Raw genomic sequence first — 26,723 nt, 5'->3', positions numbered from 1 at the left:
CTACGAAGCCGAAGATCTGCGTTTCGCGTTTTTAAGGTCTACACATATTCTGTCCCCGCTTTTAATGTTAAACATACTGATGGGCGAAAACTCAAAGCTGAATTCTTGCTGTGTGCCGCCTTCCAGGACATAATATAAATTAAACTCGGAAGCGGGGATTGACAAAGTTCTAGATATAGTTGTTTTGAGGAACCGGATAGAATAGCTAGGCAGCATAGAGAGCTCTCTGACTTTATAACCTTCGAACTCCAAATCTACAGTCAGAATTTCAAAGATGGTGCCCGATCCTATAGACCCACCCCCGCGGCTAACAGGCCCGTGCTTTTGCAGCAAATAGTTCCATTGACGTCCGGCTTTGTTGATGGTTGCATTTTGAGTGGACACTTGTGCCATAAAATAGATCTCAGCATCATACCGAACTTTCTCGGTAAGGAATGATCCGTTTAAACGATCAATGTTTCGATTGCGGCCTATGAGTTGTAGAAATACGTTGTCATCACTCTCATCCATAGTGAGGGGATTTCCGTTAATTCTGAAATCCTTCATATTCGGGAAGTTGGTACAAATCTCATCAATTGAATCCCATCGGTCAATACAGCAGTACGACAGGTCAAGTGCCTCTATTTTTGGAAAAACACCACCCAGTAAACTGTATATTTTGTTTGAAGAAACATTTAAACGGACAACGCTAGCTTCGAAAATATTCAGAGGCATTGTGGACAAACAATTTTCCGCGAGGCTGAGCTCACTCAGAGACGCCGGGAAAGAGATAGAATCTAGCTCACGGGCGCAATTGCCGCTGAGCTCGAGTCTCTTAAGGTTGGGGAAGTAAGAGAGTAAATTTGCAATTCCCTCTGTAGATAGTTGGCAAAAGTTAGCTCTCAGTTCTTCCAAAGATTGAACTTGCTCGGCATCAGCAGCATTTGAATAAACCTCGAATCGATTATTGCTAATGTCTAGCGAACGCAGATGTGGTATACCACTCAACACTCTTGAAACCTCACTGAAGTCCTTGAATAAATTAGAGGAAAGATTTAGCTGGGTTAAACTTTTAAACCTGAAATTGAGAGCAAGAAGATCCTTGGTTTCTCCGCTGGAGGCAATGAGCTTCGCAGAAAGATCCAGATACTTGAGATTTTCAAGGTCTTGGTTCTTAGAAGCTAAAACGTTTAACCCGAACAGCTCAACTTTCTTGAAGCCAAAAAATACGTCCTCACGGTTTTCAAGCCCTCTTAAATAAACGTTGTTTACAGCCTCAACAAAAGACTTTCTGCTCTGAATAGCATATAGCAGTTTGGATTCTTTGACAAATGAACCTGCGTTGGGAATCCGTGTTTTGAAGTATTCAACTCCGTTCAGATATCCGCTGTGTTTTCCTCGCTTAGGTTCGTCCCACTCAAGCCCGAACGCTCTACTGTCCTTCCATGCTGGGATGTATCCAATGAAAAGGACGGAACATGTGTGGCCATCGACAAAAAGCCTGTCTCCAATTTCAATCATTGCCTCGGTAAATTTAAATCAAAATTGAAGTATTCAAATTCGCCATACGCCATCGAGCGCCTTGATGCAGCTCGTCTTGACCCAGTAGAGGTTAATTTGATGAAGTTCAAAATGTAAAATTTAAAAAAGAGTACTATACATTAAAAAATAATTTGAGTGAAAAATTCTGATTTAATCCCTATGCCGTGTTGAACCTCATCAGTTCATATCAGCGTCTCCATTCTGGTTTTCATTCGCTACTGCGTTATCTAGCGAAGCAAACAAGCCATCAAGATCAAACTCCTTCGACCACTCAGACACAACTGAAGTTTGCTCAACCCTTTGAGGCGCTTTTTTAGACTCAATAGCAGAGCCGCCGGTGGACGCCTCATTGTGAGAGCCGTCTTTAGAAGAATTAGGCAATACCCAGCCCAAGATCTTCCCGTCTCTCCAGTCGTTCAAAACGGATATACCAGCACTGCTCAAATTTGGGATACCGCCCTTGCCAATCCGACCTCTTTTACGAGCAACATGAATCAAGAACTGCTTAGTGAAGGAGTTAGCATCAGCAGCTGGAATGGGTGGCAAGTCGTATAACCGCTTAAAGGCTTCGGTCATTTCCTCAGATTTGGAAAGCCTCTTCACGAGCATCAAAACAGCTGGATATGGGTCGACAATGTGCTTTGCGGGTAAAGCATTCAATAAAGCTAGCTCAGCTTCTTGTTCCTTCTTGGTCTTTTTCCCCGTGTCGCTAGGGAAGCAGATACCTGGAGAGTCGAGAATCTTTAGTTTATTATCGATTTTGACTTCTCGCAGAGATGTGGTAACACCTGCCTGGTTCCCTACAGGACAAACCTTCGAAAATCCGCCCCTCCGTGAAGTCAATGCGTTTATGACAGAAGATTTTCCGACGTTGGGGTAGCCGATCACACCCACAACAATGGACCTCTTGAAATTCGAGTTATTTGCGTAAGTCTTCAAAGATTCCAGGAGAGCGGCTGCAGTGCCGCTTTGACTGAGCTTTTTATTGAATGAGGATGCGTTAGTAGCACCTGGTGCTGCTCTAAGAGGAATAGTTGGGAAACTCGATTTCAAAAAAGCCAGCCACTGTTCCAGTACGAATGGAGGAATCAGATCGACCTTGTTCAAAATCAAAATCAATCTTTTGCCCTGGCTTTGAAGCACTGCCTGTTCAACCTTTCTCGACCTTGTTCCCTCTGGATTGCGCGCATCCAAAACGTACAAAATCACATCTGAGGCGTCCACTACAGTCTTGAAAATCTTGTCGTAAGCCTTTCTGGACTTTTCAAGCTCTGTGGTGGATTCACTATCGCCAGCGAAAAAATCAATATCGTATTCGACAACTTCTTGTGGCTCAGAGCTTTCTTGATCAACGCCGTTCTCACCATTGAACTCAGCGGCTGCTTGTTGGGCAGACTCGACAAGCGCCGTAAGGTCGGACTCTCCACCCTCATCGTCTTCCATTTCGTCCATGATAATTTCCCCACTTTCGGCCGCTCTCTGCTTCTCCTCCAGCTTGCGCTGCAAGTTTGCAAGTTTTTCTTCAGCCTCCTGAGCTTTCCTGACTTCAATAGCTTCCAGAATTTTATTCTTGTATGGGAAGCTTGCAGGAATGCCTGGATCGCGCTTCTTGTTTGACTTCCATGTCGGATCTTTTTTAGCCAACTTCCTTTCCTTTCTATGTTGAGCGGCGGCTTTCTTCTTGATACCCTCCCTCATGCGAGTGGAGGTTCTTTTGGAACTACGCTTTCTCACCTTCATAGTATATTCTCTTGGGGTGGACTGCTGGTTAGCTAGTATAATTAGAAGAGATGAGCTACAACTAGCTGCTCATCTCATCGCCTTAAAAATTTTCAACTCGAAGAGTTCAGGAATCGTATAAAAGTACCTATTCATATTTTTAACAGAAGGCGAACATAATAGTTACTAATAAAGAACTTGAAGCTCAGTAACGAGGTCCGGATCATCCGATAGTCGATTCGAAGGCTCGAATCCACCACGTTCATCGGTCTAGGAGGTTTCAAACGTTTGGAAACTTTTGTGGCAACCTGGGCGGTGCTAATCAACGGTAGCAAGGGGCTTTTTAAACATGTCTTTGCCAGCAGCAGCGAGCGCAAACGCAGCGGCGTCTGCGAGAAGAAGGGGTCCCAACTTGAATATCGTGGTTTCCTGTCCTGAATGTAAAATATATCCTCCGAAGGTGGCAGAAAGGTTTAGTGAGGGTGATGTGGTGTGCGCCATGTGCGGCTTAGTTCTCTCTGATAGAATAGTGGACACTAGATCCGAGTGGCGTACCTTTTCAAACGATGACCAAAATGGTGATGATCCGAGCCGTGTGGGTGAGGCTTCGAATCCCCTTCTTGACGGCAACCACTTGTCTACAAGAATTGGTCAGGCGCAAGGAAGCGATGTTAAATTTACCAGGGATCTAAATCGCGCACAAAGCAAAAGTATAGTGGATAAGAAGGACAACGAGCTGCAGGCTGCGTATGCAAAAATCACAATGATGTGTGACGCTGCGGAGTTACCCAAAATTGTTAAGGATTGCGCCAAAGAAGCTTACAAGATTTGCTACGAGGAGAGGGCTTTGAAGGGCAAGTCACAAGAAAGTATAATGGCTTCAGTCATCCTTGTTGGATGTAGACGGGCAGAAGTTGGCAGATCATTCAAAGAGATACTATCTTTAACAAATGTCAAAAAAAAAGAAATTGGAAAGACATTCACGATAATTAAGAGCATCTTGAGAGAGAAGAATGCTAACGGATTTGCAAACATAGATACTGCAACAATATCTTCGGGCCAAACTTCGGCAGAGACATTTATTCCACGGTTTTGTTCTCATTTGGGCCTTTCTGTACAAATTGCTAATGCGGCAGAATATACCGCGAAACATTGTAAGGACATCAATGTTTTAGCGGGCAAGTCGCCCATAACAATAGCTGCATCTGCAATTTACTTGGCAATCCAGCTCTTTAAAGTCAACATATCGGCTTCTCAAGTCTCTCACACTCTTCAAGTCACAGAAGGTACAATAAAAGGTGGCTACAAGATACTTTATGAGTTCAGGGATAAAGTTGTCGATCCTCAGTTAATTGCAAGTGGAAAAATTAGTTTTGATAGCTTGCCTAAAGTTAATGACAAAAATGAAAAGAGTGCGGGCGACAACTAGTCAGTTCAGTCCGCACTATGCACGCCAGCGATATATCAAACCTATATGAACATTTAAGTAAAACTGACTAATCAAATTTACCAGGTTTATATATTAACATGGCCGCTCTCTCTATCGGAAGGCGCTGACTTCGCAAATTTGCTAAAATCGGCAAGCGAAAATGCGGGACGCAGATTCGTTCGAACAAATTTATTACCAGAGTGGTTTGAAACTGGACTGTCCATGGAGTATTGCTCCGCCGACAGTTTTCTGGCGTCTTCCAAGCTTACCATGCTTCTGCTTCTAACTTGATTCCCATCGCGGTCATCACTTTCCAAACCGGTCCGAACAAACAATCCTTCTTCCAAAGAGGACAGTGAGCTCAAGCGAGGAAGATCAGAGCGCCACCACCGAGAGAGCCTTGACTTTAAGTATTTTACAAACGATTTTAATCTCGAAACTCTTGACGCTTTCTGCGGAAAAAGCACTGTCCACAGCATCAGCGCAATTATTGCAACCACCACCACAACGATGATCTTCATGAATTGCTTAAACAAGCTGCTGGATTCTGTCGCTGATAATCCTTGCCCCAAAATTGACCCCGGAATAAAATCCTTCCCAAAAATTTTGATATCGTTCCTGCTGGGACTAATTCCCACTGAAGCGTCACCCCGACTTGCTTCCACTAACCCTGAAACATAAAGAACCATCTTCCCTAAGGTCCAAGATAAGTCGTACCCTTCGATTGAGTCGGTGCTTTGAAATGCAACAGATGCCGCGGCACCTTCGGAGGTGTCTCTATCTTTTGTTTCCTGATCGTCTGTAATTTCAATACCAACCCTGGGCATATCAAACCCCTCGTGTAAAACACTCAAGATCCAATTCGCCTTGAAACATGAATCAAGCAGTAGTTTTATTGGTATGTTATTATACCTGCCATTTTTACTGTGTTCCTCGACCTCCTTCCAGTCACTCTCACAAAACTCCTTCACCTTTTGACTGAAGTCGTGAAAATTATACTCCCCTCCAACTTGAAAGACGTCATTAGCAGTATACCAGTACTCTGAGGTCCCAATGAACTTGTCATTATAAAAGTCAATTGCAGGAGCATGAACACCATTAAACAAACAGGGCTCTTCAATACACGGTGTATCTTTTCTTAACAAAGGAAAGATCGACTTTGAGCAATGTTCAAAGTTCCCAGAGCCAGAAAAGTGGAAGTATTTGTCTTTGAATTTGAATTTAGTGTGTGAACCCTTTAGCATACACGGGTCGACTAGCTCGCGCGTGAGAAAGTCATCATCATTTCGATCATTTGTATTTTCTGGAAGACTATTGACAATTTGAGCGAGATATCTGCTTCTAGCCTCGTTGGCGCCGAATCCAAGCCAAGTACCAACAAAAACCCTCCATGTCTGCGTTTCGCCATTTAAGCTTCTTAGAATAACCGAAGAAATATCATCGTCATGTTTTTCAATCTCGCGCGGATTATTCGGTACATATGCAACTTGAGCTGAACCGCCGCCCATGTCCATAAAACCGAAGGAGGTGTGAAGCTCGTCAGATGCGTTGTAGTTGTCGAAATTTTTAAGCAAGTAATTTAGTCCAATCCACCCATAGATCCCCTCAGTCTCTCCATCTATAACCTGAACTTGTGATCTACAGTCCTCCAGAAGGAAGTTTGTAGAATGTTTTATCCCAGAACAAAGATCACCTAAGATCAAGTCACGCTTCTTGTCTGAGAGCAGCCTCATACCCGCAGTAGCTTGAATAAAAACGGGCGTCGATTTTAGATTTTCTTTTGGTATAATATCCTCAGCAAACTGAAGCAGGGGCTTGATGTGGTCTTTAAACGCCTTATTTGGTTTCTTTTTAAAACTTGATAAGCCTGGGGAGGTTTTCGTCGTCCATTCCTTGCTAAGTGAAATGCGAGGGACTGAATATAAGTTTTCGGTGTCTCCAACCTTTGATGTGTACGCAGGGTCCTGCCATTTGTAAATGTACACTCGTGATCCAGAGGAGCCAGCGTCAATAACAACCCCATACTGGTCGTGGTTTAATGCATTTCCTTGTGATTGGCGCATTCTAAGCGTGAGAATACTTAAGCTTGTCTGATATTTTCAATCAGCGCGATCTGTATACAAGTAATAATGTTGATCGTAATTTAATATCAATAAATTTCTAATCAAAAACAATGTGCAATTGCCGCAGAAGGAGAGTGAGGTTCAAACATGTTGGCAGCGAGCAATCTTCCGCCGTAAAACTCAATGACGATCATGCCTATTTCAATAAGCCGCCAGCTCAAACGACAACCATCTGGATTTTCGAGCCCTGATATGATAAGTGATTTCCCTTAGAATTCATATATAATAACATAAAAGCGATCGGACCAGGTGCCGTAATCGACAATGGCACTTCCCCCGAGCTGAACTTGTGCCTCAAAAAGCGGCAAGTTTTCGAAACTTTTCTAATATTCTTGATCCTACTTATATTTGAGACACTATCTGCTCTAAATCCACCGCTAAACCCATATATTCCATCCTGCACCAGTCCTCGATGCACTTGCGCATACTGCCAAGTAAAGAAATGAAAGAGACTGACCCTGGCAGCACAGGATGTCTTCGAACTCTGCTGTAGGATGGAACCTTGCACTTTTCTGGAACCTTGACGTTTTTATCAACAATTACAACATCACCCAGTTCGCATCCACGGGAAAGTGTAACGTTACAACCAAGCACAATCCTTCTTCCAATTTGTTTGCAGCTAATTTCGCAGTTCGATCCAATCAAAATAAAAGATCCCATACACAAAGAACTGTGAACAGGTACTCTTGACCCAGATAAGTTATCTATCTTGAAACCAATTCGGGGAGGCTTTAGCACGCAGCCTTTTCCTACAATACAAAGCAGTCCCATTGAAATCGCGGCGTCGTCCTCATTCTTTATGGCGACATTTCCAAGTAACTTGCAGTTTTTCGAAAGAACGCAGAAGCCTGAAAGAATGATCCTTTGTCCACCACGTATTTCAGCATATTTTGAAATTCGGTTGCCGTTGCTTGTTTCGATCCAGCTTTCGGTGGTGTCGACGAATCGGTTCATCAGTTGAGGCAGGTCCTCTAACGTGTTTGATGATTGCACGCGACTCGCGTTAGAATATTAAATGGTCGAGAATTTTTTTGAATTATCACATATATGGAGTTCCCTAACAACACGTAAACAAATCAAACAATGAGCAACAGATTATTTAGATTAGATGCTGGTATGTTACGTTGATGACAATCAAGTGACTCGCGCTATACTAACAATTCCTTCTATTTCTAGGCTTCCAGCAATATGATTGGGGAAAAATTGGATCGTCTTCGGCGGTGGCCCAATTCGCGTCTCATTCAGACCCATCTGTCGCTATCGAAGAAGATAAACCTTACGCAGAACTCTGGATGGGTACTCATCACAAGGTTCCGTCACTGAATCACGACACCAAACAAAACTTGCGCGATCTGATCGCAGCCGAGCCTGCGAAAATGCTGGGTCAAGGGAATGTTGAGAAGTTTGGATCCGCAAATGAATTGCCATTCCTTTTCAAGGTCCTTTCTATCGAGAAGGTTTTGTCCATCCAGGCCCATCCAGACAAGGAACTCGCTAAAAAGCTACACATGAATGATCCTAGCAACTATCCCGATGACAACCATAAGCCTGAAATGGCTATTGCTGTGACGGACTTCGAGGGTTTCTGTGGATTCAAACCGCTTGAAGAAATTGCCGATGAATTGAAACGTATCCCGGAGCTTAGAAACATTGTCGGCGAAGAGGTTAGCAATCAATTTGTGGAAAATTATCGCGCTTCTGCCGTTGCTGGATCCGCTGAAGACGCCGAGAACAGGAAGCTTCTTCAGAGTGTGTTTAGCAAGGTTATGCATGCTACTCAGGAGGAAATTACAGCAAACTCAAGATCGTTGATTAAAAGAGCTAGCGACTCTCCTTCGGACTTTAACAAAAAAGAACTCCCCGATCTGCTCATTAGATTGAATAAGCAATTTCCAGATGATGTTGGCCTATTTTGCGGCGGTTTGCTATTGAATCATTGTTCCTTGAAAGCTGGAGAGGCCATATTCCTCAGAGCAAAAGACCCTCATGCCTACATCAGTGGGGATATCATCGAGTGTATGGCTGCTTCTGACAATGTTGTTAGGGCTGGATTTACTCCCAAATTCAAAGATGTGACAAACCTTGTTGATATGCTAACGTATGCTTATGATTCAGTTGAAGACCAAAAAATGAAGTTAGAGGAATTCCCCAGATCATCTGGTGACGGCAAAACTGTGCTTTACAACCCTCCTATCGAGGAATTTGCAGTGCTTGAAACAACGTTTAAGTCTGGCCCCGGAGTCAGACGTTTCGAAGGTTTGCAAGGTCCTAGCATCTTGATTACAACTAAGGGCAATGGTTTCATAAAGAGTGGCGAAACCAAGTTAAAGTCCGAGTCTGGTTATGTCTTTTTCATTGCGCCTGAAACCGAGGTTCAAGTTATCGCAGAGGATACTGATTTTACCACCTACAGAGCTTTTGTTGAACCAAACTAAATAATGCCGTAATTTGAGATTATATTTATAAGGCGCTTTCTATGAAACCTATGCTAAAATGTTGCTGCGTTAATCGCGGTGACAGATTCACGGCTTGCGGACCTCGCTAAGCTAGTCAGAAATCTTGTTTCTAAGCTTCCAGTTAATTACCCTCTTCCTTATGTCGGACTCGGTCTGCTGCATAATGTTCAACTTTCGATCAAAAAACATCTTCCGATAGTCATCCCCATGCTTCTCATAAAGAGACTTCAACCACGCCTCCTCCCTTTCGCTCGGCGTCCTCACTTTTGTCACGACCGGTCTTGCTGCAAACGCTTTCAACTCCCTAACTGTTTCAGTCTCTTGAGGGGTTATAGCGACTGAGGATTCGTCACCACTTCCGTTGGCTTTTTTTCCGTAAACAACTTTCAAGACGTTTCCTTCATTGTCCCGTAAAATGCGTGCCTCGCCAAGTGGTATGTTTTCCTCATTTACGACATCCTCAGGGACGCTTCCTTCCGAGCTATCGCTGTCGGAGTCCCATTCTTCGTCACTGTCACCCGAGAAAGGCTTCTTTACTAATGGTTCCTTGGGGATGACCTTTTCCAGACTTGCTTCCTTACCACCAGCAGGTGCTTGCAATTTGGATCTTAGGCCAAGCTTTTTATAGTTTTGAGAAAGTGTCAAAGAGTGGTCCCAGTTCTTCGCGATGATGGGATTGCCTGTTATGTTAACCTTTCTGGCACTATTCTTGAGCTTTCTTGTAGCCTTCTTGACAGAGGACTTCGCCATCTTTCTTCTTCTAACGGATGCCATTATTGCCGAGTATCTGAGGAGTCTATTGGTTCCAATAGCTGTGCTTCTTCGAATGTGGTGGTAAAGTCATCGAGCTCATCGCTAGAAATTTTTTTCCATGCACTAAACCTGCCATTTCACGTGAATATAAATCTGGTAAAGAAATTAACTATTGAAAAGTCTTGTCAGATAAAGCGAACGTCATGGACACCTCAATGCCGACCTTCCTCAGTGCGTCTCGAGAACGGCTAAAAAGGCCATGGCTAATAGGGAGCAGGATGAGCTTTTGACCTATCTTAATGAATGGAACATGAACACGAGAAAAATTCAAGCTTCGACGCCGCACAAAGTGAAGTCCCAATCTTGTAAAGTCGTGTCAAAAAGTGAGAATGAGATATCGGAACAGCGAAAAACGGACGCGCGTTCAATATTTCTCCGCAATATCCCTGTGGATATCTCAATCAATCTGTTAGAAGACCATTTCAAGCTCTATGGTACTATAAACCGTGTTACTATCTTCACAAATCGCAAAACCTTCAACCTGGGCTATGCATACATCGAATTCGAGGAGGACTGTTCGGCGGACCAAGCTCTTGATTTGAATAACTCCGAGTTATGCGGGCATAAAATTGAAGTTACAAAGAAGAGGACAAACCTTCCTGGAATAAGAAGGAAGCCATACAAGAAGAATTCATAAGTTTCTTTGAAATTATAATATAGTGACTTGGCATTCGGATGAAATGCTGAGCAATCTTTTTTTAGCACATTTGACAATTTACTGTGTTACGGATGTCAAGCAACATTTGAGCAATTGTTAAACCATTTCCTTCTAGTAAAATATAAAGACCCAAATAGAACTCTTATGCCACGTAGATATCTTTTCTTCTGTACTAAACTATAAAATATTTTCGGAAAACAAGCATAAAGCTTTCTAAAACTTTAATCAAAAACATCATTAATATAAAATATTTTAGTAAATATTGTATTCTTTTTGTTACTAAAATTCTGATTCTATATCACGTGGTGGATAACTTTATTTTACGTTATATTTATGCGTTCACTAAGAGTAAAGGATAGGGCAGAAGGTATGGTCTTTAACTTGAAAGATTCTTATTTTGGTTTACTAGCTTGATGTAGGTCCTTGAGCCTTCCATAGCCCTTCGTGGTCCTATCATATTTTCGCTGTATTCGAGATTATCCTCCTTTTTTTTAACGACACGTCTACTTACTCCGGTGATTGAAAGGATATATAATCTCGTTTCAAATTTCGGAAAAAAGAACATTTATGTACTCTAAAGGTTGGTCAACAAACTATTCTAAACAAAAGTGTTGAACTTCACAGCGGTTTGATTCATGAAGTTTTCAGGTATTCAAGTATCGATTCTAGCACTTCTGCGTGTATGTCTAGCTGAAGCAGACTCAGGTGAGGGGAATCAAGAAGCTCTCCCTCATGCCAACTTCGATATCACTTATGAGTGCCTCGAAAGAGATGTCGGAGGGCTGTCCTCCTTCATGGAATTTGAGAACGGTGACAATGCTACTCTCCAATACAAGTTCACAAATAAAGAAGACCTCAATGTCTCCGTAGTCGGGTTGGGGGGCCGCATTTACGATGTTCAAAAAAATGAAGATGCCGCCAACATAAGCGCTTCAGCAATTGGTCCACTTGACGTCGATGTCAACGGGACCACGGAATTCCAGCATGTGATTAAACTGGTGTTGAAAGAGGGTGACTATGTGCTTTCACCAGATGTCTACGTTCAAAAAGAAAATGAAACTATGAGGGTCGTAACCAACCCTAGCCTTATAAGGATCCTACCACCACCAATGTCTTTCTTCAATCCTAAATTCATGCTCGTTCAAATGGTGCTTGGCGCTTTAATTGCGGCCTTTTCTTACTTCACCTTTTTCAAGCCATCCGCCTCTTATGGTCGTGATGCCAAAAAACTGAAGCCTGATGGGTCTGTTTCACGAATGGATTCTTCGTGGCTCCCAGAAAACCACCAAAAAAAGAAATAGAAAATCAATCATCTAATTCTATATAGAACAACAACACAGTGCCATTCAAGCAATTAATCCCATTCTGTTTAACAATGCCTCAAGCATCTCTATGTCCTTATTGTAAGGTGAAAGTACGGTTTTTGACGGCTCCGTAATGACCTCATCCCAAGAGATCTCTTCAAATTCTTCAGTATCTACGTTATGCTTTTTCAACAATTGATACCTTATGTCGTCCACCAACTCAATTGTGTCGGCTTCTTGCCGATTTTGAATCCTTCGAGAACTTTTTATAACCGCCTCCTCAAATCGAGGGTCGTGACAATAGAACTTGAAATCGTTCGCAATCACTTCCGCAGCATAATGTTCTAACCTTTCCATTCTCGTGTCCCAGGCGACGTAGAGGACCTCAAATATAGAATGATGATTCAAAAACTCCGTGGATTGCATTATGGCTACTGCTGCCATGGTCTTGAGCCTATCCGTGAAAAGGGCATCAGCAGCCACTAACACATCAAGTGCAAATTCCCAACTTATATCCGTGTTATCGTAATACAGGTATGCAAGTATCAATTCGGCAACCGCAGAGTCGCTACATGGAAACGAAATAACAGGGAAGTTCTTCGATCTGTCAACCGTACCTTCAGGTGTTTGGGAATACGATGACGCTTCCTTGAAGTTTGATGAAAACATAATTTTGAAATACTCCGATCGAACTAAGATTGATCTATGACATGGGTAGAACCAACGATAACCAGGTCTGTTTTTCTCACACACTGCAACAAAAACATCAGGTATACAGACGCTACTCTTGAGCATTTTGATTCTTTCCGAAGAGCCCGTTTGTTCAACTGGGAGGCATATCTTTTGCTTTATAATTTTTCCAACGAAAGCACGCATTTGGTGCCGTGCTCTTTCACTAAAACGAAACTGTGATTCTGTTGCAAGTTTTGACTTTTCTGAAGGGTCCGCGATATGCCTTGCTTTGTCGATGTGTTCCAAAAGGTCGAGAAGTTCAAGTTTTTTGCAAAATTTCTTCGCAATACCAGTTTCTGTAGGGCCAAGCTCATGCAAAATAGGGACTAGATACATGAATCTCGAGATAATCTCTAGAGATTTTTGAGGGACCCAATCCGGCATCTTGATCAGATGCTTGTCCATCCATGGCCCCTGAAACTTCTCCTCAAAGTAAGAACTCCTAGCTGCTAGAAGAAACTTGTGTAGTTTAATGTTCTTTAACCCAGGGAATTGGAAAACTATGTCGTGACTTCTGATTGACGGATCAGTTAGAAGTGACGAGAGGTGCGCCGCGAAAGGCTGCTTTGAATCGACCGCCTTCGAAATATCGAAAGCCAACAAAATATTTCGAATGGAGTCTGTCAGTGCGCCATAAATGCATCTCGCGCCCTCGAACCTGTCTCTATCACATACTGCGCCTCTCTTTAGAAGTAATTTCACCACTTCTTCGTTTCCACACAAACTGGCCAGGAAAAGTGGTGAATTGTCAAATTCATCATTCAGGTTAAGGTTCACGCCTGTCGAAACGAGCCTATCGACATTTTCGACACTTCCGATCCTACACCAATAGCAAAGTTCTTTGAAGTTGTCACCGTCAATTCTCATACGCCACTGGATTCATCAAGGAATTGGGAAATGTATATTATTTTAGTCGTTGGAAAAGATTAAGCATGCAATGCTCACATAGAAACTTGATAGAGAGAACTAAGCGAAATGAAGCTTTTCATCCGAAAAGAGCCCCGGTCGCTAGCTCTTCTATCCAACGGATATGTTCTTGTCCTAGAAAAGTCCAGGATATCGCAGTCTCAACAAGAAAGCAAGGGCGGCCAGCCAACTGCTGTCGTTGAATCGATGCATGAGACCTCATTAAGCGACCATGGGTTTGTGGAAGTTAAAACAAGCATGTTCAATGGTCTTTTAGGGCTTATATGTGTGAACAACTATCTGTTTCTTGGCCTCATTACCAATGTCCAAAAAGTTGCCTTTCCGAGATGGAAAGTCATTGAGGGAGGTCAGAGAGAAGATATCGAGTCAATATTTCAAATCCTCAACGTGGAGTTTTACTGCCTCAACAGCGATTGTTTCGACTTTGCGCTCAGTGACTTGTCGGACCATGGCACTGATAAAGTATCAAGCGAACATCCTTGCGCGGATCTGAAGAAGCTTTTTAGTGATGGTTCTTTTTACTACTCGAGGGATTTTGACTTGTCCAATACCTTACAAGAGCGGGGCCTGAATAACGGCTTAGATTATGCCATAGATAATCAAGATCAAAAGTTTATTTGGAACAGCAATATGATATCCGAGGTCACCCAGCTGCGCAACAGAATTACAGCGTTAGAGAGATCTCTGTTCGATGGCGCACTCTTCTTAACATTTGTCGTGAGGGGCTTTTGCAAGACAATTTTGATGGCGGACGTTGCAGCGCCTATGACGCTTACAATCATATCGAGGATATCTACTGAAAATAAGGAGAACATTTTCGATTTACAGGGCATAGATAAACAAGGCCACGTCGCAAATTTCATCGAAAGCGAAGTGATATTTGCAAATGAGAAATACATTTTTGCTTACGTGCAAACTAGCGGAAATGTTCCTCTCAGCTGGGAGGTTTCGGAGGGTCAAATATTACATGGTAAAAAAATAAAGTTGGTGGAAGATCCAGCTTGTTTTCAGGTAGCTTTTGATAAGCACTTCGATGCACTTGCCTCCAAGTATGGTGTCGTAAGCGTGTTGAATCTTGTAAAACCTAAAAGCGAATCCCAAGAAATTCTAAGCAACGCCTACCGGAAATGCGCTGATAACAAAGACGTCAGATTGACCAATGTTGAATACGGTTCTGACATTTTAATCAAGCAGTCGCACAAACTAATATATCTCCTTAAACAAGATATCTATGAGTTTGGCGCGTTTGTTTACGACATCTCCAAAGGAATCTACGTCAGTACACAAACGGGTTGTTTACGCATCAGTGCATTCGATTCAATAGAAAGGCCTAATCTCGTAGAGAAATGCGTGAGTAGGGAAGTGATAGAAGTCACAACCTCCGAGCTAGGTGGCCTTGAGATCACAAGTAATTTTCTAAGCACTCATGACAAACTATGGGACGACAACAAATTCTGGCTTGGACGGCTGTATCACGACAATTTCAAAAACCTGAATAAGTTTAAAAAGGTTTACTGGAAGCTTTTCAGTTCGAGCTGTCGGGTTAGTCTCTACGATCCATTACACGCTCACATTTCTAAACTAATGAGGAAAATGAGGAAAGAATTCACGTACCAGAAAAATATCAGTATTTTTGCAGGTACTTTCAATGTTAACGGCAGAATGTATCCCGACGATATAGGCTCCTGGCTATTTCCTCCCTCAGTTGACATGGGAAACTTGCCGGATGTCTATGTGCTTGGTTTCGAGGAAGTGGTTGAGCTAAGTCCAGGACATATGCTTTCCACTGACCCTTATGCTAAACAGTTTTGGGAGAAAAAGATTTTAGGAACACTTAATAGCGTGGGAAACAAGAAGTTCATTCAGGTTTGGGGCGGTCAGCTAGGCGGCGTACTTCTCCTTCTTTTTATTAGCGAGTCAGAGTATGGCAAGGTCAAGCATTTGGAAGGCGATGTTAAGAAAACAGGTTTTGGGGGAATGAGCTCTAACAAGGGCGCAGTTGCTGTTAGCTTTACATACTCGACAACCAAGTTTTGCTTGCTCGTGTCACATCTTGCGGCTGGCCTTGAAAACGTCGATCAGCGGCACCATGACTATAAGACCATAGTGAAGAACATCAGATTTTCAAGAAACCTGACAATTAAAGATCATGATGTTGTTATATGGATGGGAGACTTTAATTACAGGATCTCGCTGCCCAATGATGAAGTGCGTAGGCGCGTATCTGGCAACGATTACGAAGCGCTATTTGAGAGGGACCAGCTAAACCAGCAAATGATAGCGGGTGAGTCCTTTCCTTATTATAATGAGATGGAGATCAAGTTTCCACCGACTTATAAGTTTGACCCTGGCACGAAAACGTATGACACTAGCGAGAAACTGAGGATTCCTGCATGGACCGATAGAATATTGAGTAGGGGCGACTCGGTGAGGCAAGCAAGCTACGGCTCTGCCGAAAATATAATTTTTTCAGACCATCGACCGGTGTTTGCTACATTCAACTCTACCGTTAACGTTGTCGACGAGAAATTGAAAGCTAAACTAGCTACTGAAATCTATGAAAGGCTTACAGAACAGCTTTCCGACCTCACAGACGAGGAGCGCTTTACTGTGCTTAACAGTGGGGAGCTATTTCCGGATAAATCTGAGAGTGACGAACCAGTAGCGCCTGAGATTAGAAAAGGCCGGAAGCTTCCGCCACCAAGCTCTGCGGCAAAGAAGTGGTGGATAGGCAGCTCTAAACAGGTAAAGGTCCTATTAGATGTTGACCCCACGAAATTCATGATAAACCCCAGTCGACCCGTCAACCCCTTTGTCACTGACGAGGAGCCTTTTTTTGTACGTAGAGAGTCAACATAGAAAAAGCCACGCATGTTAATTAATTTGAAGTTTTACCTTGAGCGTCAATTCTGGACTCTGGTTTCGAGTTGGCTGGCTTATTGTGGGGTTCTTGGATCACAGCATCGGCCTGCGAAAGTAGCTCTTCGAGTTTTCCTTCAAGCTTGTCAAGCATACTTTCAAGCTTTTCAGCCGTCTTTTCTCCCTCTTGAAGCTGCTTGAAGGTCTCGAGAAAACCAGCTGAATTAGAGAAGTTTTGATCCTGCTTCTCCTCTGGCGTATGAACCATGCTTTTAGTGCTTCCTCTCCTTAACTTGTTAGTGATTACTTTCCACATGACTTCATTTCAATTTTTTGAATTATCCAACTATACAAATAAACTTGAGAATATTAAAAAGTCTGGAAGTCTTACAACGACTAGTAAGATAAGTTTGTTCAATGAGAGTGGTTGGCGTTTTCCGAAATGTGGTCCGGACTTTATTCATGGCCATCGCGGTGATGCCCATTTTGACCTTGGTTGAAGCTAAGCCAGCATTCGGTTCAAGAACACTGGTTATTTACGATCAAAGGCTTACAGAACTCGACAGCTATAGTACCTTCTTCAATAGTTTGAAAGAGCGCTCTCATGAATTGACCTACCGAGCATTAGGTAATGACTCGACTCCTATCTCTCTCTTCAGGGGTGAAGATAGGCTATATGATAACTTGATTGTTTACCCTGTAAGGTCCAGGCATTTCAACAAACAACTATCGGTGGAAAACCTGCTCGATTTTTTTTCTTCTGGGGGTCAAGTTTTAACTGTCACCTCGCCTGAAGGTCTGTCAGACAATATTCGCTCATTTCTGAACCAATTGGGAATTTACCCTAGCCCCAGAAACTATTACGTGAATGATTATTATCATGGCGATGAAAACAACACATTATACCTAACGAAAGGGAAATCCCTCAATGACTACGTGGTTTCGCCAGGAGATTACAATCTCGTGTACAAGGGTGCAGCAGCTCTTCTGGATAATCGTCAGCTAATTATTCCTGTCCTTCAAGCACCCAAGACGTCCTTTACTTTGGACAGCAAACAGAGTAATGAGGAATGGACTATAGGCTCTGAAGGCTACCTTGCGGCTGCTTTTCAAAGTTTGCATAATACGCGCCTTGCATGGGTTGGCAGTGAAGTATTTCTCAGTGACGAATTTTCAGCCAGTAACGGACGCTTTGCGGAGGAACTGACAAAATGGACATTTGGCGAAAAAGCGGTCCTCAAATCGGTGGGATTCACTCACCATCATGCTAGTGGCGCGAGTTACCTCGAATCTCCTTATAAGGTAAAGGACAGCATTGTTTATGAGATCGGATTTAGCGAGTGGAATGGCTCATCTTGGGGCCCTTTCACTTCTGATGACGTTCAGTTTGAGCTAAGGATGATAGACCCATACTACCGCATTACTTTGCTTCCAAGTGAAACCTCTTCCGACGCGCAATACTATACCACGGGCAATTTCAGTCTCCCAGACCATCATGGCATTTTCACCTTTTTGGTTGACTACAAAAGAGCAGGGCTATCTTTCATCACCGAAAAGGACGTACGGGCAATACGCCATCTTGCAAACGACGAATATCCGAGAAGTTGGGACATTACCAACTCTTGGGTGTATCTTACGTCCATTTATTCGGTTATAACTGTCTGGGTTCTCTTCGTTGTGCTGTATCTCAGCCTGAGGAAGCCCAAAACCGTTGAAACCGGGAAGAAAAACAATTAGCTATACAGATTTTTAGTCTTTAAAATGCTTAGTGCACTTCGTGTAGCCAATTGGCTGATTTGTGACGACCAAAAATGCTTTTGACAGTTTTAGATCTATTGGCGAACCACTTGAATTTTATTATCTTTTTTCCACTTCTCAAACTCCTCGGCAGTCTTCACGAGTTCAGCTTTGAGGGTTGATATAGAAGCGCTCAGGTTACCTTTTTTTGTTTCAAGCACTGGAATTGTTGATTTCACATTTGTTTCCACTAGAGCCCCACCTATCATTCTGTAGCACTTCCTGCTAGAATCTGTATCGTTTAGTGTTGCCAGGACCACCTCATGTTCGTCTTTATCGTTACCCAGCTCGATGATTTTGGCTTGAAGGTTCTCCATTGTTTGCTTGTACTCATTGTACCTGAGTTGTAGACCTAGGCTGGAGTTAGTATTGGTAGTACCATCGAAACAAATAATCTCATCATACCATTGGAGTGCTGTTCCATTTTGGCGGTGTCGAAATATTAGAGTATTACAATCATTTCTATTTTTTAGTCTATTCGATTAACCTTACTCACTACTAAAATTTGATAATCGTGCACGAAAGCTACAACGACTTCACACCTTTTGAACCCTTGCCGATATCGCTAGATGGGGCTGCTGAGAGTATATACATCAGTGCCCCTATAAAAACCGTAACCGTCCCGATCAGTGCAGTCCATGATAGACTATTATCAAAAAGATAAACACTTAGCAGTAAACTGGACAGCTTTCGCAAAAGAAGGATGACAGAAACTGTAAGAGCATCCGTTATGCTTGCTAGGGCGCTAACACCCTCAATGCAGATGGATTGAGTCACAACATTTCCCACCATCATAATTACTGCAGGGGGGACTTTAGCGTTAGTAAATGGAATTGAAACCATTTTGGCGCCATGTATCAGATATCTAAACTCCTCCCTCAACTGCCTCCAATTGACAAGCAATAACGGGAGGCTTAGCAAATGCATATAGAAAAGGCTTTCTTTCCAATGCTTGCCGTATGTTCTGTATGTCCAATCATTCAACAAAGAATATGAACAGAGTAGAATGGAAGAGCTGATAAGCAATAGCAGCCCAGTCCCCTCTCCCGCCTTAACAGAAGACATATTTGCAACTTTCAAGCTTTCAATTGAGAATTCAGACGATCTGTAAATTATTGTGACAACTCCGCCGGTCGTCATAAGAATAGCAGAGCATACCTGTTTCTGGGTGTAAGTTCTTTGTCCTATGGCCCAGCTAAGAACCATTGTAATAGCGGTTGCCGAGCTGCGGAAGACGATGTGCAAAGGAACAGAAACTCCGAATGCGAAAACACTGTTGTTGGATACAGTGCCCAGTAAAAATAAGAGTACCGACAGTAGATGAATTTTAAAAGGAATTTTGCGTCTTTTTAAGAATGTCGGAGGATTGCGAAATTCCAAAAACTCTGGAAGAGTCTTGAGCGCGACAAACAGGACCTGCATAAACGTTACAATGTTACCCATATTGTGTGGAGTGCTAGCCATGATCCGCTCAAGCGTATACACGTTCGAGCAGCAACCCCCAAATATTGATGATAGTGGCAGTAACAGCTTCATGGGTAGCCTGCGAAGCTTGACAAACTTCGTGCTCTCCATCGTGACTTCCTCTTTCAACAGTTTCCCGCCGAGTGGGTAAGGATGTCTAATCAACTAGATGAGTACTATTTGCTGATACTTTGTCACGTGCTCTGAATGGGATTTCCTGTGCTTCTTTATCTCAGCGCGCGCTTGAGCGGTTCCCACAGTGCGTCTGAGCAGAAGCGCGGTAGCGCATGTTTAGAGGCTTAAAGCAGTGCTTGTAAGGGCCGAGCCTGAATTTTGATAAAACAATTAAGCTCCGGACATCAATAGGTTTGAATAATCTGTATTTTTTTGTTTCGTACATCACGTTTTTACACGTAATTATATGTTTAACGACATGTTCGCGACATTAGAATGATACTCTATTCTGTATGAGCGTCCGTTCGGAATTGCATGGAGCGATCTAAATATGCTCTTATAAAGTGATAGGATTCATTAAGAACATCCATTTTAAACTCAACAAATTCATCACTACTACGCTCCTGATCTTTACTCATTCAATCCCAAGGGTAGCATCAATCGGTCTCTAGAGAAAGGTTACTTGTCCCATAAGCTATTTTGAAGTTGTTGGAGAATGAGATCCATCAGAAAAAGCGGCGAGAGCACTTGTCCAAAAAAACGAAGGAATTACCAGTTCATTTCAATTAAACAGACGAGCTCATTTGAAGCCTTGAAAACTCTTCCAGGTCTCGCGCCTTCTAAGCAACTCACGCCGGATGCTATATTCAGTGTTGTGCAAAGGGAGCTCAAGCAGGTCAAGCTTGATTCGCTGAAGATAAACGAGTGCGTTCTCCACGATATATCCTCCGAAGCTGCTCAAACAGATAAGATTGAACATCAATTGCAGGTTTCAATGCGAAAGCTACATCGGCACTATAGAAGGATTATCAAGAGGAGGGAGGTGTTGGAAAACTCCACCTCGAGGAACATAGAGTGCTGTTCCGCTGCAGTAACTAAGATCGAAGTGTTGCTTGAATCATTGAAAGAGCTGTCAGACCCCCTTGTTTCATTAATCTACAAGAAGGATGCTAGATTGCCTCTTAAAAATAGATTATCTAGCGATCAGGGAATAAATCGTCAACACTACCCTCTTCTGTTTGAAGCGCTTAAAAAATATGAATCAAATCATAAATCCCAAAAGAACAACCAATCTGCGATTCCTGCACAGTCAAGGGCGCCTTCATGTAAATCAGATACAGATCTATCAGCCCTTAAGGAGGCTCCTGGACAAAAAAACGAGGCCTCCTGTGAACCTAAATCGGGCCCCGAGAGCGCCACGCCTCCGTGTGAGAATAACAACAGTCTGCACAGCTCGGAAACCTCTCCTGTGCCAGAGATCAGTAGTTTTACGAACCAGCATACACACCTCGGGACAGCGAAAGCATCCATTCCGGAGTTTATGCTAATGCCTCAGTTTCGCAAAGCATCAAGAGCTTCTGTAATCACGACCTATGAACAAGCTTGTCACCCATGTCAAGTTGAAGATCAAGAGGTTTTCGGAAAGCTTGCTGGCAGCCTACATAAGAACCTAGATATCCGCAAATAGCAGTAATGCAGCCTCTATGCAAGTCTCGAAGGAATATTTTTCTCTTGTACGACCTTTATTATTTGCTGAAATATCGCGAACAGCGCCTGGTTTCGATAGGCATCCACGATATTTGCATTGGTTAATGACTGCTTCTCAATCATTTCCACAAAAGAAGGATCAATCGGTACGCTACCCAGGAACTCGATGTCCAAGGCCTTACTCAGTCTTTCACCACCACCTTTAGAAAATATATTAGTGCACTCTGCGCAATGAGGGCAAACAAACCCCGACATGTTCTCGATGATGCCTAAGACATCGAAATTAACTTTCCGACAAAAGTTGATCTCCTTTCTAACATCAGCAGTCGCAACGTTTTGCGGCGTTGTTACGATGATAGCACCATCAGGCTTTGCCCACCTCAGTTCTTCAGCTATAGAAATGTGCTCATCAGAGGTTCCTGGTGGGGTATCTATCAATAGGTAGTCTAGTTTTCCCCAAGCTACATCTTTTGTAAACTGTTTGATCATTGCTGTTTTCTTTGGCCCCCTCCATACTACGCTATTTCCTCTGTCATCCAAGAGAAAACCTAGCGACATGACCTTGAGCGTTCCTTGTTCTCCCTCATACTTAGTTACAGGAATCCATCCTTCCGCAGACTGGTATATGGATTGGCCTTCGAGCCCAAACATTCGGGGCAACGAAGGGCCGGTAAGGTCAATATCTAACACGCCAACTTTCTTGCCTAGCCCAGCCAACGTTAGCGCAATCTGAGTTGTGACGGAGCTCTTCCCAACACCTCCTTTGCCAGATAAGATCAGGTAAATATGTTTGACATCTCGTAAAGAAGCTGGTGGTCCATTAGGTTCAATGCTCATGTCTCAAGTGTTTAAATCAAACTTCCTGTGCGCTGTAATGCGGAGGCAACAACCGATAATATAGATGTCCGTCCAGAGGGATAAACAAGTTATTGATCGAGTTAAATACCATTGCATTAAACATTAAACGATAGTTGATGCAAAGAGACTCAGTGTCCACCGATCAATGAGTTTCACGTAAGTTGGGTACATTTAAACAAACTAGCCTTCATTCGTCACTCTAACCTTAAAAAGGAGCCAAGAAAATGGACTTCATCAAAGAGACGGCAGTCGAACGCAGCTTTTTGGCGCAAAATACGATAACTTAGTCAATAGGGCCAGTTCTCCTTATGATAAAGGGGGAAGTCTGGACCTTTCGCAGTCGACGCTTTCGAACCTTGAAGAACAAAGTGACAAGCATATGAGCGCTATGGGTGAAAGAGTGAACGCGCTAAAATCCCTGTCTCTTAGGATGGGGGAAGAAATAAGAGGCAGTAATGATACGGTGGGTAAGCTTGGTGATGCATTTGATGGAACAAGTAAGCGGCTTAAAAGGACCTATGTTGATATGATGAAAATGGCAAAGAACTCAAGGATTCCTTTCAAGACGTGGCTGATAATATTTCTCGTTGTATTTTTGCTTTTTTTTTGGGTCTGGATCTCATAATAGCTTGTTACTCTCTTCGGCGGTAAATTTCATGCTTTTAATAGTTAGCATAAAAAGCCATTAATATAGATTACTACTACTAGTTGCGTGTTCATTCAATTGGCTTAGGTTTCCCAAGTATACCTGTAACATCGCGTTTACTGCGATATTTACGCCCAATCACAGACTTCCTGTAGGCCTTGCTTATCCTTAGGAAAGCAAATAGGAAGGCAACGCAAGCTAGTGCGTATCCCGCCAATCCAGGATGTAAAACTGGTCTCAGAATAGAAGTCAAGCCTCTATTCAAATTTTGGATGGGGATCTTAGCGAGGGCGGAGCGCGAAAACTTTGTTGGAAAATTCAGCCTTGCCAACGTATTTTTCAGTTGGCTAGGAGATGTTGTCGTTAGCATATTACCAACTTGGTCCCGATCATAATAGTAGGAGCCTGTCACTTTGTCAATAATCAAGACATCACCATTCTTATATGTGCGGTCATAGGCGTTCAGGCCAGCCTGAGTCAAAAGTGCCTTATGACTCGCAAGATCAAGGTACGCGAATAACGCCCGGTGATCGTCATTGTGAACAATCTCGTCCCGCATCTTTTTCACAATTTCTGTTGAAGGTGCATTCTTGTTCTTCAAGGACCTCACTGCTTCTTCTTTCATCAGTCTTTTATTTAGAACGGTTTCATACAAGAAGTCACTTCTGGTGGCTTCATAGTCGAATGCACTTGTCAAAAAGTTCTCAACGTAGGTCATACTTCTTGAATACTCGGATTCGGATGAAGTATCAAGCAGCTGAACAGCCATCGTATTATAGAGTTCAGAATGATACCCAAGCAATGAGTCGAAGTTTTCTGAAGTGACTTCATTGAGTAAGGGTAGAGAATTCTCACTCAGCCACTTCAAAATGAAGTTGAGATTCCGCATTTCAGTTGTTGAGTATCCATGAAAAACGGTAGGAACCAGGTTGCCTTGTTTAAACAAAAAAAACGTTGGATATTGAGTAAGTGTGCTCATGACAAAAAACTCCTCGTTCGGTTTCTTCTGTTCTTCATTATCCTCATAGTTAATCACATTGTACATTTGGTTGAAGAGCCGGCGCGATAATCCCATCATGTCATCTGAACTTTTGTAAAGAAAGGCATTGGGAATTCTGGAGATAGGCTCAATAAGCTGCTCCAAAATTTCGAAATCTTCCTGAACCACAGTTTCAGACTCATATTTGAAAACAACGTAAATGTTTGCGTCCGAGCTTTTTTGACCCTTTTTCAGCTCTAGCGGTTCTTCAATCAACTGGCCAAGGCTCTTCATGTTGGTTTCCGGGATCTGAGCATTAGAGTATGTTCGCGTCGCGAAATCGGCGTAGCTTTGTACACTATCGTCATATTTGTGATAGAAGAACAAATTGTTGACAGTTTTGTTGGGAAGGACCAACGCAACCTGAGGCTTTCTGTCTGACCTATGGTTGGTCAGCTTTGCGAGATTTTCAAGGCCAAGCTCCTGACATATCTTTTTGTTCGCAGCACAGTTGAAGTGGGAGGTGACGAAACCCTCAGGTTCAAGTTTGTTGGACAACAGCGTCCAAATCTTCTGAAAACCATGACACTCGTCGCAGTTTTCAAACTCAAAAGAATTATCATCTACGTTTTTGAGGTCTTCCGACGGCCAAAACGACACCAGGTTAGGCAGATTGCCATTGCCCGCTATCAATTCTAAAAACTCAGGGCCATCTAAGGATTTGCTTTTGCTATACAGGAGTGAGGTATCAAAGTTATCCAAATTCATCGCTTCCTGACGAGCAAAATTTGAGATTGTCTTCTCATTACGTTTCCATGAATTAGGGAAATCTTTGATGAAGCCACTGGGCCCATAAAGCTTGATACTGGGGAAGGCCTGAATTCTTTCCTCTGCACAAAGGTCACCGTTCTCCACACAATTTACCTGTATCAAAGATATATTGAGTTTTTCCCCTTCCTCACGAAACGATTTCCACGTTTTCTCCCAGACCGGCGCAAGTTTTTTACAGTGGTGACAGAACGGACTGTAGAACTCGACTAGCTGGAGATGTTTCGAGATTGCCTCTCGAAAACCAGCGGCAGATACTGGCTGGGGAAATGGGTCCTCGTCCACACTTTCGGCATCATCAAGCGGCACAACAAGGCGGGTGCAAAGCACCAATGACAGCAGAAGTTGTTTCAAGCGCATTTTCACAGCACCCTTGATCAAAGTTTCGTTTTTGTGAAGGGCTGTGATCCGCACCTGAAGGAAACCAATTCGTAATAATTTCATATAGCCGTCAAAAGAGCGCTACGAAAATGCTTAGCCCTGAAGGGAACTATATTAACTAAAGAAAGAACGACAGATGCCATTTAATGCCAGATATTCAGCAGATTTTTTATTCATATTGTAAAGCTGTCATTAAGCTTATTCAAGTACTTCCTGAAGTACTCGAAGGATACTAAAGTTATTGCAGACGCCGGCACAGTTCTTACAAGATTAGCGGTAAACCCTGAATAGAAGCCTCTGAGGCCCTCTGTTCTATAAGTTTGCCGTACAAGACGTATCAGGCTGTGGCTAGAGGCCTTCATCTCAGTAGCGGCAAGGCTCTCGGGGGGAGCTCGTATTTGCATACGCGTGCGAAGTATCTCGTGAGGATAAGTCAATGCACTAGCAACCATTTTCGACGCGCTAGAAGCCGCGATGAGCCGGGCGAGATTTAGGTTGTAATCGTCAGAAGCAGCTATGCTAGGATAGCAATGCAGCCAGATTTTGAGCTTTTCATAGATGGGGAAATGAATGGCGACATGGAAAAGCCCGAAGAGGGAAGGAAGTAGCCCAGAATAGAATGTCTTTATCCCCTCTGTAGTATAGATCTTATGGAAAGCGTCGAAAGTACCCTTGTATCGAGTGGAGTTTTCGTTTACATGAGTCTGAAGCATTAGTCTAGTTTTGACGACCCAAACAGGGTTCGTGAGTATCGTAGAAATGGCGCCAGCGGTCAAAGCCGATGCTGAGTGCGATAGGAAATCGAAAGAAGGAAACACTTGCGGGTAAATTTTTTTGCTGCTTTCATATACGGAAAAGTATATCATCCAGGTGGGGAAATAACCCATTATTATGGGGACTAAACCCTTGTATAGACCCCGCACGCCTTCATCACGCACAATTGTGTTGAGCGTACCCAAAATCCCGTTGTAATAGTTTGGCAGTCTCGAACTTAGACCTTGCGCCTGCAATCTTGTCTTTGCCACGTCTAATGGGCAAACCGTGATTCCCGCCAGAAAGCCTGCCACGGCACCGGACAGGGCCGTAATCTGAGTATCGTCTAACGCCTTGTCTGCTGTAGGTAGAGGGCTCCCATTGTTGTCATTTCCACCGGTTCTTAGTCTCGTAAAGTCCTCCAGAACGTCCGCGGACGAGAGGGGTGTGGAACAGTCCGGAGCTAAGATTTCGTCGTAAATCAGATGTGGTCTTTTTCTTGCTCCACTCACGAGCAGTTGCGCGGCCGTTGTCACAATTCCATCCTGGTTCTGCAAGGACATACGGCTCGCTGTTCTCGTTATCAAGAGCTTCTCTGCTCTATGTTACTTGAGCACCATCACTGATTCTATGGTGGAACTTTTTTTCCTTCAAAATTATTATTCGCTCTCGATGAATTAATTGATAATGTTAGATTGGCTCAAAAACGATGACCACTTTGAGACATGGAAAGTGTGATAATGCCGGAATAGTTTATGGATTTTATATGTATCAATGGTGTTTAATGCTAAATGATGTAAAAATATGAATTTTC

General features: G+C 43.1%; 20 protein-coding genes across 20 annotated transcripts, besides 1 other annotated feature; 8 read left to right on the top strand and 12 right to left on the bottom strand.

Annotated features, from left to right (window-relative positions):
- Positions 1 to 1,500, bottom strand: PAC2 (Pac2p; the record flags this gene model as incomplete). Its single annotated transcript, XM_002554719.1, has 1 exon — positions 1 to 1,500. One exon carries the CDS (start codon positions 1,498 to 1,500, stop codon positions 1 to 3), a length of 1,500 nt encoding a protein of 499 aa, XP_002554765.1.
- A 198-nt stretch (positions 1,501 to 1,698) lies between these two features.
- Positions 1,699 to 3,261, bottom strand: NUG1 (RNA-binding GTPase NUG1; the record flags this gene model as incomplete). The annotated part of the gene is made up of 1 exon (XM_002554718.1): positions 1,699 to 3,261. One exon carries the CDS (start codon positions 3,259 to 3,261, stop codon positions 1,699 to 1,701), a length of 1,563 nt encoding a protein of 520 aa, XP_002554764.1.
- Positions 3,262 to 3,589: 328 nt separating this feature from the next.
- Positions 3,590 to 4,669, top strand: SUA7 (transcription factor TFIIB; the record flags this gene model as incomplete). The annotated part of the gene is made up of 1 exon (XM_002554717.1): positions 3,590 to 4,669. The coding sequence occupies one exon, from the start codon at positions 3,590 to 3,592 to the stop codon at positions 4,667 to 4,669; it is 1,080 nt and encodes a 359-aa protein (XP_002554763.1).
- Positions 4,670 to 4,755: 86 nt separating this feature from the next.
- YND1 (apyrase) lies at positions 4,756 to 6,732 on the bottom strand (the record flags this gene model as incomplete). The annotated part of the gene is made up of 1 exon (XM_002554716.1): positions 4,756 to 6,732. The coding sequence occupies one exon, from the start codon at positions 6,730 to 6,732 to the stop codon at positions 4,756 to 4,758; it is 1,977 nt and encodes a 658-aa protein (XP_002554762.1).
- A 402-nt stretch (positions 6,733 to 7,134) lies between these two features.
- On the bottom strand, positions 7,135 to 7,746 carry KLTH0F13156g (KLTH0F13156p; the record flags this gene model as incomplete). Its single annotated transcript, XM_002554715.1, has 1 exon — positions 7,135 to 7,746. One exon carries the CDS (start codon positions 7,744 to 7,746, stop codon positions 7,135 to 7,137), a length of 612 nt encoding a protein of 203 aa, XP_002554761.1.
- Positions 7,747 to 7,875: 129 nt separating this feature from the next.
- Positions 7,876 to 9,227, top strand: PMI40 (mannose-6-phosphate isomerase PMI40; the record flags this gene model as incomplete). Its single annotated transcript, XM_002554714.1, has 2 exons — positions 7,876 to 7,906; positions 7,969 to 9,227. The coding sequence occupies 2 exons, from the start codon at positions 7,876 to 7,878 to the stop codon at positions 9,225 to 9,227; spliced, it is 1,290 nt and encodes a 429-aa protein (XP_002554760.1).
- Positions 9,228 to 9,338: 111 nt separating this feature from the next.
- On the bottom strand, positions 9,339 to 10,022 carry NOP16 (Nop16p; the record flags this gene model as incomplete). Its single annotated transcript, XM_002554713.1, has 1 exon — positions 9,339 to 10,022. One exon carries the CDS (start codon positions 10,020 to 10,022, stop codon positions 9,339 to 9,341), a length of 684 nt encoding a protein of 227 aa, XP_002554759.1.
- A 238-nt stretch (positions 10,023 to 10,260) lies between these two features.
- SGN1 (Sgn1p) lies at positions 10,261 to 10,698 on the top strand (the record flags this gene model as incomplete). Its single annotated transcript, XM_002554712.1, has 1 exon — positions 10,261 to 10,698. One exon carries the CDS (start codon positions 10,261 to 10,263, stop codon positions 10,696 to 10,698), a length of 438 nt encoding a protein of 145 aa, XP_002554758.1.
- A 202-nt stretch (positions 10,699 to 10,900) lies between these two features.
- Positions 10,901 to 11,026: a sequence feature (Centromere Klth0F).
- A 328-nt stretch (positions 11,027 to 11,354) lies between these two features.
- Positions 11,355 to 12,020, top strand: IRC22 (Irc22p; the record flags this gene model as incomplete). The annotated part of the gene is made up of 1 exon (XM_002554711.1): positions 11,355 to 12,020. One exon carries the CDS (start codon positions 11,355 to 11,357, stop codon positions 12,018 to 12,020), a length of 666 nt encoding a protein of 221 aa, XP_002554757.1.
- Positions 12,021 to 12,065: 45 nt separating this feature from the next.
- On the bottom strand, positions 12,066 to 13,622 carry KLTH0F13024g (uncharacterized protein; the record flags this gene model as incomplete). The annotated part of the gene is made up of 1 exon (XM_002554710.1): positions 12,066 to 13,622. One exon carries the CDS (start codon positions 13,620 to 13,622, stop codon positions 12,066 to 12,068), a length of 1,557 nt encoding a protein of 518 aa, XP_002554756.1.
- Positions 13,623 to 13,730: 108 nt separating this feature from the next.
- Positions 13,731 to 16,541, top strand: INP51 (phosphoinositide 5-phosphatase INP51; the record flags this gene model as incomplete). The annotated part of the gene is made up of 1 exon (XM_002554709.1): positions 13,731 to 16,541. One exon carries the CDS (start codon positions 13,731 to 13,733, stop codon positions 16,539 to 16,541), a length of 2,811 nt encoding a protein of 936 aa, XP_002554755.1.
- Positions 16,542 to 16,560: 19 nt separating this feature from the next.
- Positions 16,561 to 16,857, bottom strand: KLTH0F12980g (KLTH0F12980p; the record flags this gene model as incomplete). The annotated part of the gene is made up of 1 exon (XM_002554708.1): positions 16,561 to 16,857. One exon carries the CDS (start codon positions 16,855 to 16,857, stop codon positions 16,561 to 16,563), a length of 297 nt encoding a protein of 98 aa, XP_002554754.1.
- A 101-nt stretch (positions 16,858 to 16,958) lies between these two features.
- WBP1 (dolichyl-diphosphooligosaccharide-protein glycotransferase) lies at positions 16,959 to 18,278 on the top strand (the record flags this gene model as incomplete). Its single annotated transcript, XM_002554707.1, has 1 exon — positions 16,959 to 18,278. One exon carries the CDS (start codon positions 16,959 to 16,961, stop codon positions 18,276 to 18,278), a length of 1,320 nt encoding a protein of 439 aa, XP_002554753.1.
- A 95-nt stretch (positions 18,279 to 18,373) lies between these two features.
- GIM4 (tubulin-binding prefolding complex subunit GIM4) lies at positions 18,374 to 18,762 on the bottom strand (the record flags this gene model as incomplete). Its single annotated transcript, XM_002554706.1, has 2 exons — positions 18,374 to 18,690; positions 18,744 to 18,762. 2 exons carry the CDS (start codon positions 18,760 to 18,762, stop codon positions 18,374 to 18,376), a joined length of 336 nt encoding a protein of 111 aa, XP_002554752.1.
- A 101-nt stretch (positions 18,763 to 18,863) lies between these two features.
- YEA4 (Yea4p) lies at positions 18,864 to 19,913 on the bottom strand (the record flags this gene model as incomplete). The annotated part of the gene is made up of 1 exon (XM_002554705.1): positions 18,864 to 19,913. The coding sequence occupies one exon, from the start codon at positions 19,911 to 19,913 to the stop codon at positions 18,864 to 18,866; it is 1,050 nt and encodes a 349-aa protein (XP_002554751.1).
- A 559-nt stretch (positions 19,914 to 20,472) lies between these two features.
- VAB2 (Vab2p) lies at positions 20,473 to 21,444 on the top strand (the record flags this gene model as incomplete). The annotated part of the gene is made up of 1 exon (XM_002554704.1): positions 20,473 to 21,444. One exon carries the CDS (start codon positions 20,473 to 20,475, stop codon positions 21,442 to 21,444), a length of 972 nt encoding a protein of 323 aa, XP_002554750.1.
- Positions 21,445 to 21,458: 14 nt separating this feature from the next.
- Positions 21,459 to 22,301, bottom strand: CFD1 (iron-sulfur cluster assembly protein CFD1; the record flags this gene model as incomplete). The annotated part of the gene is made up of 1 exon (XM_002554703.1): positions 21,459 to 22,301. The coding sequence occupies one exon, from the start codon at positions 22,299 to 22,301 to the stop codon at positions 21,459 to 21,461; it is 843 nt and encodes a 280-aa protein (XP_002554749.1).
- Positions 22,302 to 22,467: 166 nt separating this feature from the next.
- On the top strand, positions 22,468 to 22,947 carry BET1 (Bet1p; the record flags this gene model as incomplete). The annotated part of the gene is made up of 2 exons (XM_002554702.1): positions 22,468 to 22,478; positions 22,539 to 22,947. The coding sequence occupies 2 exons, from the start codon at positions 22,468 to 22,470 to the stop codon at positions 22,945 to 22,947; spliced, it is 420 nt and encodes a 139-aa protein (XP_002554748.1).
- A 91-nt stretch (positions 22,948 to 23,038) lies between these two features.
- Positions 23,039 to 25,219, bottom strand: EPS1 (protein disulfide isomerase EPS1; the record flags this gene model as incomplete). Its single annotated transcript, XM_002554701.1, has 1 exon — positions 23,039 to 25,219. One exon carries the CDS (start codon positions 25,217 to 25,219, stop codon positions 23,039 to 23,041), a length of 2,181 nt encoding a protein of 726 aa, XP_002554747.1.
- A 110-nt stretch (positions 25,220 to 25,329) lies between these two features.
- On the bottom strand, positions 25,330 to 26,472 carry YIA6 (NAD+ transporter; the record flags this gene model as incomplete). The annotated part of the gene is made up of 1 exon (XM_002554700.1): positions 25,330 to 26,472. The coding sequence occupies one exon, from the start codon at positions 26,470 to 26,472 to the stop codon at positions 25,330 to 25,332; it is 1,143 nt and encodes a 380-aa protein (XP_002554746.1).
- Positions 26,473 to 26,723: the final 251 nt, after the last annotated feature.

The sequence above is a fragment of the Lachancea thermotolerans genome (assembly GCF_000142805.1).
Source record: "Lachancea thermotolerans CBS 6340 chromosome F complete sequence".
Taxonomy (NCBI): Eukaryota; Fungi; Ascomycota; class Saccharomycetes; order Saccharomycetales; family Saccharomycetaceae; genus Lachancea; species Lachancea thermotolerans.
The sequence above is the reverse complement of the archived record's forward strand: the minus strand, read 5'-3'. Positions and strand labels throughout refer to the sequence as shown.